This window comes from Myripristis murdjan, chromosome 3 (assembly GCF_902150065.1).
Source record: "Myripristis murdjan chromosome 3, fMyrMur1.1, whole genome shotgun sequence".
In the NCBI taxonomy this organism is placed as follows: domain Eukaryota; kingdom Metazoa; phylum Chordata; class Actinopteri; order Holocentriformes; family Holocentridae; genus Myripristis; species Myripristis murdjan.
In genome coordinates, this window is record NC_043982.1 from 28675059 (window position 1) to 28686378 (window position 11320).

The 11320-nt window shown below is 38.8% G+C and overlaps 1 protein-coding gene across 2 annotated transcripts in view; it reads left to right on the top strand.

The window, feature by feature from the left end:
• Window positions 1-11182, top strand: part of rps6ka2 (ribosomal protein S6 kinase, polypeptide 2) — a 35563-nt gene extending 24381 nt beyond the window's left edge. For both annotated transcript variants that reach the window (XM_030044959.1, XM_030044953.1), the window contains 11 exons: window positions 2168-2270; window positions 3008-3153; window positions 3585-3707; window positions 3863-3952; window positions 4834-4992; window positions 5155-5316; window positions 6223-6299; window positions 6739-6856; window positions 7268-7324; window positions 8166-8246; window positions 8529-11182. In XM_030044959.1, coding sequence (XP_029900819.1) covers window positions 2168-2270; window positions 3008-3153; window positions 3585-3707; window positions 3863-3952; window positions 4834-4992; window positions 5155-5316; window positions 6223-6299; window positions 6739-6856; window positions 7268-7324; window positions 8166-8246; window positions 8529-8678 — 1266 coding nt within the window. In that variant the 3' untranslated portion in view covers window positions 8679-11182. The remainder of the gene's footprint in view (window positions 1-2167; window positions 2271-3007; window positions 3154-3584; window positions 3708-3862; window positions 3953-4833; window positions 4993-5154; window positions 5317-6222; window positions 6300-6738; window positions 6857-7267; window positions 7325-8165; window positions 8247-8528) is intronic.
• Window positions 11183-11320: the final 138 nt, after the last annotated feature.

Consider the following 11320-nt stretch of genomic DNA (forward strand, 5'->3'; position numbering starts at 1 on the left):
GACATGTCACGTATGATGGAAATCTCAGGCCTATCACGTTTCATTCATTCATTCAAAACGGAGGGAAAATATCTCGTTATCACGAGAAAACGGAGGAAAATTATCTCGTTATCACGGGAAAACGGAGGAAAATTATCTCGTTATCACGAGAAAACGGAGGAAATTTATCTCGTTATCACGGGAAAACGGAGGAAAATTATCTCGTTATCACGAGAAAACGGAGGAAATTTATCTCGTTATCACGAGAAAACGGAGGAAATAAAAATATTTATGTATGGCCCTTTAGGGCTTCCGTAGACCATGAAAAAAACTGAATAAAGGTGTTTACTTACATGCTATTATTCTGTATTTGTGGCACAGAGCCTTTTGCACAGCAAACTAAAGCAGGCAACCTCTTGACACTGCGATGGCGACTTCTGCTGGACGTTCTCAGTAAAACACCTGAGGCTGTGACAGTAAAAATGAAGGAAACAGAAAACAATATAAACTACATTTCTGTTAAATGTATCCGCTGGTAGGGGGTTGGACATAGAACACCTTGGACTTGTGTTGGTCTTACCCTGCATTGCTTACACAAAATCACTAGAAGATCCGTAAAAGGCCTACACCGGCTCAAGAAAGCTAGCTGTACCTGCTCTGTACCTGCAGTGTTATCTGTGACATTTATACTGAGTACAGAGGGCCTTTTTCTATCTTGTACCTTTTTTAATGACCCTATGAAATGGTCTCTTATTTTGGTGAAGGGAAGGATCAGAGGTGCAAACCAAATGGATGTCTGTTAGGGAGAAAACCACCATTTTATTTGAATGGATGAGAGAGGACGTTCAAAGATTTGTGAAGGTTTTATTGGTTGAAATTTTAAGTTGCACCCACTGGTGCAGGATGATGTCCCTATTTAAGATAATCTGTGTTACAGGAAGCAGAGATCATGTGAGGTCATTTCATTAGGACTGGCAAATCTGTTCATTGTGCCTGGGGTGAGGTCAATTTTGATTTTCCAGCTTGTTTAAGCTATCAAGTTCTATTCTATTCTATACTGTTCTAATTTTCATAACCACTCTGTCCTCTGGCTTTTGTTTTCGGCACACTTATAGTACAAAATGTCCTGATGCTCGTGAATTACATAAGAATGCAGTCTATACTAGATAGTCTCTCAGCACACTCTCACAAGGCTAGTTAGGAGTATTTTTGTTATAGCCTGCACCGTGAGAGCATCAAACTCAAACATTACTTTTATCATAAAATCTGAGCAATAAAATTATTTTGGGTGTCTTTGTAGTCAAAGAGCTTCAATTCCCTTGGTAGAAATAGCTGTCCATCTGCCTGCTACTCCCTGAGCTACCTAAGCTCCTTATATCTGGCATTCATAGCGCGCACATTGTCTCTATTTGAAAAGCCCACTTATAACATCTATGACAGCTGATTTACAAAAGTTTCCAGCCTGTGCTTGTTGACATCTATGAATTTAACAAGCTCAGGAAACTTAGGAAGAACACACCAGCAGTATTGCCGAATGAGACATTTATATTTCTACTGTATACCCGAGTCAGTCAGATTTCCTAAAGAGGAATGAAGAATATCGGTTGATCGTTTCCTTAACAGGTCTGTTCATCTTTGCAAAACACACATTTATATGTAAGTCATGCAATGGCTCTCTACTTGGCCTTACTTTCACTACCTCTGTGGTTTTGTTGGCACTTATTCCCTTCGCCTCTCTTCTTCCTCCCTCATTGTTGCAGCTCTCCTCCCTCTGGTCCAAAAAGCCTGCACCTGTTCTGCCAAACACGAGACAACATGATGGCATTGGCATGATACAGAGGGAATCTTTAATCTTCTTTCATGTCTGTTTCTCACTTCGAAAAGCATTGCCCGCTTTTTTTTTTTTTTTTTTTTTTGTCAGGTTTTGCCATCCCAACTAGATATCAAGATCAGGCTGTTTGTTTACTGATTCAGTTGACATGGCGCGTTGGGTACCAACATACCAGCATAGCTAACCTTATATTGTGAGAGGATAAGGATAATATAGATTGTGATTTCATTATTTCACGAGTTTTATGTTGTGCTGCAGCGTAAATACCTACTTACTGCACAGAGTATTGGTTAACTAACATTTGCTGATGATAACAACATTGATAGTGATGTGATGCTCTGTTGTTGATGTTTGCAGAAGCTGTACAGGAAGGAAGTCAGGCCTCCGTTTAAACCGACAGTCGGAAGACCTGAAGACACTTTCCACTTCGACCCCGAGTTCACCTCCAGAACACCCACTGGTAATGCAAACACATGCTTTATTAACACAGTAATGATGATTACTTACAATGAAACAGCAGTAGGTTACTGCAAAATTTCTATCTTGGCGCCACAGGTCTCATTGCAGCTGGAAAATGTGAAGCCTTGGTGAAGGGTTTAAGATGATGCTGGTTCAGCTGGTTCATGCATATGTGTTGTCACTCTTGTTATAGTATCCAGTTATGGGTACATTACCTCTAGATGGGGACGATTGCTGAGCACATTATGCTCTTGAACCAGGATTGCCTTGACAGTGACACACTAGGTAGGTTAATGGGGGATCCCTTCCTCCCAGGTGTTGTTAGGAGTGACTGCAGACCTGTGATACTGAAGACAGCAAGGATTTTAATGAGGCAAAAAGTATGCTATCTAGGCTTCACAGCCATATAATAGCAGAGATACACATATTTACACCAACATCCAGTGAATGAAGAGAAATGGTAAGTGTGGTTAGCTATTAAACTATTAAACCTCAATAGGATACTTTTGATATGTTTACTTTTGAATTTTGAATACATTATCAGGGGAAAGGCTTAAGTTTGTAGCTTTGGTAGGGATATTACAACCATGTGAAATTACTATTAGTGCTGTTTACACTTTAAGTGGTAACAGGAAACTTGCTGTTCAGTCGCCACCACAAGAACACGATAAGACAAAACATTAAGACAGCCAAAGGACACTCACACATGTCTCTGTCTGTGTTTCTCTCTGTATCCAGATTCTCCAGGCATCCCTCCGAGTGCAAACACGCACCAGTTGTTTCGAGGTTTCAGCTTTGTGGCAACTAATCAGAGTCAGGAGCCCAGTGTTGCCCCGGTAACATCTTCACGGCAGGAAGTGAACAGCCACAACCCCATCACACAGGTAAATATCTCATTAATGAGGTAACTAATGTTGAAACTATCTAATTAAATGACCGACTAACTTAATCACTGACTGAATAACAAATTAAATATCCACCCGAATCACTAATGGATTACTGATTGACTAATTAAGTGACTGATAAATGGACTGAACTAATTGAGTGACTTGCTAACTAATGACACTGACTTTCCCAAACAATACCCTGATGAACCACCGCTATTTGGATGATGAACTATCTCATTATAGTAACATACTGCTGAACTGACTGACTGATTGATTGACTGACTGACTCACTCACTCACTTACCCACCAAATATCTGACCCTATCACAATATAGTATAAAATAAAAACATAATGGTAAAATTAAAATAATATGGAATCTAACCTCCTTTGTTTCTGTGTGTGTGTGTGTGTGTGTGTGTGTCCCATAGCACCTACATGTTGATGTGTCATTCAGCGACGTGTACGAGTTGAAGGAGGAAGTTGGACAGACAGCGACGTCTGTCTGCAGAAGATGTCTGCACCGAGTTACAGCTGTGGAGTATTCAGTAAAGGTACCAAACTTTATTTAGCTATGCAAATAGCAAAAAAAGAAAAGAAAAATGCTTTCTTTTCACTCTGATTGTTGCTATGCATTGATTTGTAGGTTGCAATTGTCCATGTGTCTAAAACATTTCTGGTGTATTTTTTGTTTTTGTGTTTGTGTCAGATTATTGACAGAGCAAAGAAAGACCCATCAGAGGAGATTGAGATTCTGCTGAGATACGGACAGCATCCAAACATTATTAGCCTGAAGGATGTAAGTGTAACACACACATCCCTCACACAAAGCATAACAATCCCCATGAAATCCCTTTAAACATGTAAAATGTTTTGTCTCACATTTGAGAGCTCAAGCCAAAGAAAGAAACGGTCTGGAAAAATGGCAAAGCTGGCCTCATGTCCAGTTTCAGCGCTATTTTGACACCAGGATACACTAACTGGCAGGTCTGCACATCCCAATTTATATTTTCTGGCACTGTAATCAGGTTAATGTAAGGAAATTGAGAGAAAGAGTAGGAAAATATTAAAGAGAGAATAAGCAGCAAAGAATTACGTGGACAAAACTATATGCAACCATCTGAAAATAAATACAGTCACCGCATTTGATGGACACTTTAAGAACAATTGTGAACACTCAACAATGTGGTATCATAACATAATAATAATGATACTAATCACCTCTCGAAAACCATAATACAAGTTAGGTCCGCACACCAAGCACCAGAGAAAAACAACTAAAAAATGAAATAATTGCTCTTCTTTTTACTGAACACATGAGAGAGGAAGAAAACCAAAGATAACACAAGTGTTCTGGTCTGGAAATTTTTAAGAAAGATTTTGTTTTTCCAGCCGTTTTTCTCTTGGTCTGTGGACTTACTGTTTACTTGCATCATGCATGCCAGCATTGGTTTCACACATCCTGCTCAGTCAAAGAAGATGTGCCTTGTTGAGCGCAGTGGTTATTTTTGCCTCAATTGAAATGAGAAATGGAACTGTGGCTCTGAATCCGCCACATTAGCTGGAAGCAGAACAAAGCAAGATCCAAGATCCAAACACATCGATTGGGCTAACAGCCTTTAAAATGGCTTCTATTTGTGTTTCTGTGTATGCATTCCTGTGTATGTGCTTCTGCTTTAGGTGTACGACGATGGCCAGTGTGCGTACCTGGTTCAGGATTTACTGAGAGGAGAGGAGCTGCTGGACAGAGTCTTGACGATGCCAAACTTCACAGAGAGAGACGCTGCAGATATCATCTGCACACTGGCCAAGACTGTGGAATATTTACACTCACAGGGGGTGAGTCACACAAATGCATCTGTATCTGGATTTTTTTTCTCTCCTGGTCTCCAAGACCAGGAGAAACCTGACAGCCACCTAAAAAGTCACGCAATCCTGTGAAAACGATCATACTATAATGTGCAAATCATGTGTGTGTATGTATGTGTGTGTCCCTTTCAGGTCGTGCATCGGGACTTGAAGCCGAGTAACATTCGCTATTCAGATGACACTGGACTCCCAGAATCCATCAGGATATGTGATTTTGGTTCTGCCAAACAGCTCAGAGCTGAGAATGGATTACTGATGACCCCGTGTTACACAGCTACTTTCATAGCTCCTGAGGTATATTAATAATCATATTCATAATTTAAAAAAAAAACTACAAACACTACCTCGTTAAACAGTACAGCCCGACTGATATACTGGCTGGCCAGTATTTATTAAGTAATTTAATTTATTAAATGAATTAATTTAATTAAACTATTTAATTAATCTGGAAAAGAAAAAAAAACTATATATTGCAGTAAAAAGTAGATCTTTTAACCCTATAAAGCCATTTGTATCATATATGATACACATTTTCAATTCCATTTTTCGTTTTCAGTTTAATCAATACTTGACCAAAATACTGTTGTATACCTTTGAACACTTCCCATGTTCACCCTGGACCATACCATTGGCACTTCAAGTACATATCATATATCATACACCAGAAAGGTCGTGTAATAACATATTTTATTTTTATTTTTTTAATATATTTTGTTATAGGACTAAATAAAGGGTTCAATTTAAAAAAAAATGGAATTTTCTACCAATTCTTTCATAGTTCAGGCTTTATAGGGTTAAAAACTTTTCATTAATGGAATATTTCACCCAAAATCTTGTAGCATTTACTCACCTTGAGTTGTCTTGAATGTAAAGTAAAGTTTTAATCCCATGTCTCACAGAGAACTGAGGGTTTACAGCCAAACTGTTGCCATTTCTGTTAGAGTGGAGTTGAACAGTGACTTCCATAGCAGCAAAAAGTATATGAAAACGTCCCGTTCAAATTCTTAAACTGCAAAATAAACCATTTCCAGAAAATATTGACACTGATATCGCTGCTGGAATTGGAATCCAGTATCGTTCAGGCTCTGTTAAATGGATATTTTCATAGAATCTCAGATGTAATGTACAAAAATGATCAATAGCTGTGTGTGTGTGTGTGTGTGTGTGTGTGTGTGTGTGTGTGTGTGTGTGTGTGTGCAGGTCCTGAAGAAGCAGGGCTATGACGCAGCCTGTGACATCTGGAGTGTTGGCATCCTGCTCTACACCATGATAGCTGGGTAAGGTTCATAATGGTACAGCTACACTGTGGCTGCTCAGTGGCCAGCAGAGGAAGCCTGCTGTATTATCTGACAGCTTCGTGATGTGTGAATGTGTGTTTATTGTGTTGGTAGCCCTAAATCCCACCACTAATACTCCCCAGGCCACTGCACTCCTCTTAGACAGCATTCCAGGTTGAGTAAGAATGAAGATAAGCGATGGTATCTCTCCTCCTTCCCAAAATTAAATACAAAGTCATTTATCTTCTTTGCAATAAGATCTATGACCAGTGTTTACTTCTATCCCAGCAAGAGTTTTATAATATCCTGGGGTTTTAATATATAAAATGTCCCTCACACCACTTAACAAAGGTTTTGTAGGGTTCTCTGTAGTCTGAATCATTCCCTGTGTCACTATAATTCATCTTAACCAATGTTAAATGTTAATTTTATCGGTCAGTTTCAGCCCATTTGCCAGCAGTCCTGACGACACTCCAGAGGAAATACTGGCTCAAATCGGCTGTGGGAAATTCGTTATCACCGGGGGGAACTGGGACGTGGTGTCAGACGCTGCCAAGGTTAAAATTTAATGTTGTAGATTCTGTAGATAGAGCTGCCTGTAATCCCAGACCTGGCTTCAGATGCTACTCACCTATAGCTGTGGTGTTTTCATAGACACAGCTATTTGTCATTTATGGATAGGATTAGAGTCAGGACTTCATACAGTGATCAACACCTAACAATTAAAGTACTGTTATAATGTTACAGTTTCTTCTTCTTCTTCTCCTTCTTCTTCTTAGGAGTAGTTGTTGTAGTAGTAATAGTAGTAGTAGTCGTAGTAGTAGTAGTTGTAGTTGTAGTAGTAGTAGTGTTACAACTTTTGAATCACTTTTGAATACAGTCAACATAAGAAACGACTGAAATCTCTATGGCACTTTCATAAACTTCTACTGTGTGTGTGTGTGTGTGTGTGTGTGTGTGTTAAACAGGACATTGTGATCAAGATGCTCCATGTGGACCCTCACCAGCGCCTGACTGCTCCCCAGGTAGTATTAGTCATTACTAAGACAAAACACATTAGACTAGGCTAGAGATCCAAGTGGCCCACATCTAACTGTAAAGTACTGCGACTGTTTTTTTTTTTTTGTTTGTTTTTTTCTTAGCTGTTAGCATCAGTGTTGACAGTCTGCTGACGGGGGAACTGTCACAACAGACATGACCACTACATCATCCTAAAGACCAAAAAATGCAAAACAAATGTTTAAATATGGCTCCCCCTCAATAGAAAATTATTTGATTTGAATGGGAATTAATGAGTGTAGGAAGAATGTGTGGTGTATAATCTATGGTGTACAATATTCTTACATAACATAGCTCACATAACAATAAAGTAACTTTATGTGTGTACCATCTATGTTTCATCCCACATGGGTGGCCTGGCCATCTGTGCCCATCCCACATGAGGTCATTTGACCCAGTACAACAGTGAGCTATGGGTAGTGATGAATTAGCCAGAAGGGGCAGGCACGGCACAAACTGGTACACACAGTATGTACATGTGTCACCTGGCCAGACTCCCCATCGTACTCTTCAGCAAACAAACCCAGAGGCCACACAAACAAGCAAACACCATGGTTACGCAGAGATCATTAAAGAGTAAAGACTTTAAAGAGTAAAGGTAGAAATCTGACTTGCACTTTTTCTCACGTCTCATGTCCTCTTTGATGAGTAGTAAATATAACTGTTTCACTCTGATGAAGCTTTGCTGTATTGTTTGTGTATCCTTGTTAGGACCAGTAGTTAGAGACATACCTTTACAATAAAAGAATAGAATAGTAGAGATATAGAATAGAACAATAGTAAGCTATCACTGTGATTCCCCTCCAGGTTCTTCGTCACCCCTGGATCGTAGAGAGAGACCACCTCTCTGACATACCGCTCACCAGACACGACGCTCTCACAGTCAAGGTCAGACTGGTGTGTGTGTGTGTGTACACATATGACACACACAAATTACATGGATAACTACAAAAAAATGTAGTTATCCATGTAATTTTTGAAAATGCTATTTTTTTTCATGATATATTATTGTATCTACCTCCAGACCATACCATTTAGATTATGAATCTAAATATAAATCATGTCTTGCCAAAAGTTTGTTTGTATAAATGTAACATAATATTCCACGGAGTATTTTTTATTTATCTGTCACTCATTTGGTTTGTAATATCTTCCGCTTTTCTCCACCAGGGGGCTCTGTCTGCTACCTACTCTGCTCTGAGGCGCTGTGCTCCTGCTCCAGTCCTGGAGCCTGTCCTGTCCTCCAGCCTGGCTCAGCGACGAGGCATGAGGAAAGTGGGTAGTCCCAAGGCAAACCCAAACCTTAAAGAAAAGGAGTAGCCTCAATATCCGGATATTAACCCAGAAGAAATCAAATATAGTCCCAAATATTAAAAATAATGATAATATTTTATTATAAAGTGCTATTCTGTACAATCTTATAAATCCTAACCCAATGAACAAATTAAAGAAATGTAACCTTTAGCTTAAAGACATGAACTGGCTCCAATACCCTAACCCTTAACTAAGGCACAAGGCCCAAATCTACTCCTATCTGTAAAGCACGAGCTCTGACACAAGGATTTACTTTCAGTTTGTTCAGTACAAAATGTGAATTAAAACTATTTTTTTATATAATGAAGTTAGAGGCTTTATGAAAACATTTTTCATGCCAAAAAGATTTGTAGTTTGATGGATGATTTTTGGGGAAATCCCTCATCCTAGTTTGAACTGAGAGTGAACTGGCCCCAACCCTTCCTGATACCTTAGCATAAACCCTGTGAAAATATACCAGCACTGACTCCCAAGCCCAATACTGGCATCAAAAAGCAACAGACCAGCCCTAATTCAGCTGTTAACCACTTGTCTGAATCAAAGTAGCCCTAAATTGCACATTCTGTACATATGACATAACCCTAAATCAGCCCTAGCCCTACTAAATGCCAAACTTAATGCAGAAACTTGAAGAAATTAAATGTTTGACCAACTCATAACCCTGAACACAGAGACTTGCATTTAAAAATTCACATGCATCCATTACATCTCGCACATTTGTCCTCCAAGCTTAGTTTAATTGCTGTCTTTGCTTGTAACGGGTTGAAAAATTTGTTCTGGACTTTTTCCTCCCTTTAGTGTCCACTTTATTATGGTTCCCAGTACGAGATAAAAATTCTCTCAGATTTGGGTCATGCTGAGAGAAAGACTGCTGCACCAGGCCTGTCCAGGTTGGCCTATGAAATTCAGTCTGAACACATGGACGTTTACTGCGGTATTTGTCAGGCACAGCGTACAGCGTCAGCGTACAGTTAAACCCGTATGATTACATGAGAGCTGGACTGATCCAGATCTAAACACATGAATATTTTCCTCTGCTTGGTCAATCGTGACTATTTATGCAGCTGAAAGTGAGACTAATGACTCCGGTGGCCAAAACCAGATTTCAAGTTATGCAGTATTCAGTGCCACACCGTTTAAAACAATATGCCAAATTGTTACTTTTGATTTGCTGTTTACTTTTGGTTTGACATTTAGCACGCATGTCACATGAGTTCATAAGTACAGTCAACCATTAATTCTGTCTTCCACAGGCATACACAGGGACTAATTTTCCTCTGTTTTGAAAACTCAAAAAGGAAAAAAAACAAACAAACATATATTTGAATTATGTTTTCAAATTTTGTTTTTGTTTTAATTTTTCCTGTGAGGAAGGATCTGAATTCTACAGAGATATGCATGGTAAAAATGTAAATAATATACCAAAGGACATAAACACTTAAATTGACAATAAATAATATGTTGCCATTTAATATATTTTAGAATAGCTCAAAATATTCTCAATACTTCATGTGTTGGTGTCTTCCATAAGTACAGTCTTTTAGACTTGAATGAATTTTATTGTAAATGTACCACTAATGCACTTCCCAGATCAGATGAGTGTAGTTATTTTATGATGAAGGACGTATGAAGGCATTTATGTTGTATGTTGTTTGTTGTGTTTTTTCATGTCATATTCAGATGTCCTCTGGGTGCATAGTTGTCAGTGAACTAAGGCAAATGATATGGCTCCCTGGTAAATACCACAATAGCAAAACTCTGCAGTTGCTATAATACTGTGTAATATAAAGTCAGAAATCAGTGTGACACTTCAGTGTGTGTGTGTGTGTGCTTGAGTGTGTTGAGTAGTTGCCAGTAGGCCTCTGTTTGTTGTCAGTGTCTGAAAACCAAAATGTTTGGAAACCACTGTGTCAGGGAACGGCTTATATTGTGTACTGCTGCTGCTCTGATTGTACGTAATAAACGTTACAATCATAAATAAGAGGCGAGATTGTAGATTATTATGTACAACCACATGCACATGCTGTGTTACACATGTAGCTACTGGTAAAAGGTGAGATCATACATAATGTGATGTGCAGCCAATAATCAGAAACAATGCTGTGAATATGTTCATGTTTGCAGATTTATTGCGACTGTACAGATTGTGTTGCACCATACAACCAACAGAGGGGGGATTGTGTACATTTTGTGTGCAGCTACGAGGAAGAGATGAAACTGTAAATATTGTTTACTAACACAGATTGTACATATTGTCTTGCAAAACCACTAGTGTGAGGTTAGATTGTATATTTTGTACTGCACAATGAAAAGGTAAGAGGTTAAAACTGTACATATTGTGTTTGCAGATGCATTGAGACTGTGCAAGTACATTGCTGTAAATAGTACATTGTGTTGTGCAACCATTGCTCAGAGTGTATATACTGTCTATACCTGGCCAATTGTTGAGGATATTGGCTAGAATGCCAAAGTTTTACAAATAAATCGAGAGGATGGAGACAACATCAAAATGTGTGATGAGCTTTTATTGATATTCCAACATATATGCTTACACTAACACATTTAAGCATCAATCTGCACATATCCAGAAAGATCTGCAAAGAGTACAACAGTGAAACAAGCTTATATTTCCCTAAATGGCCAATCAT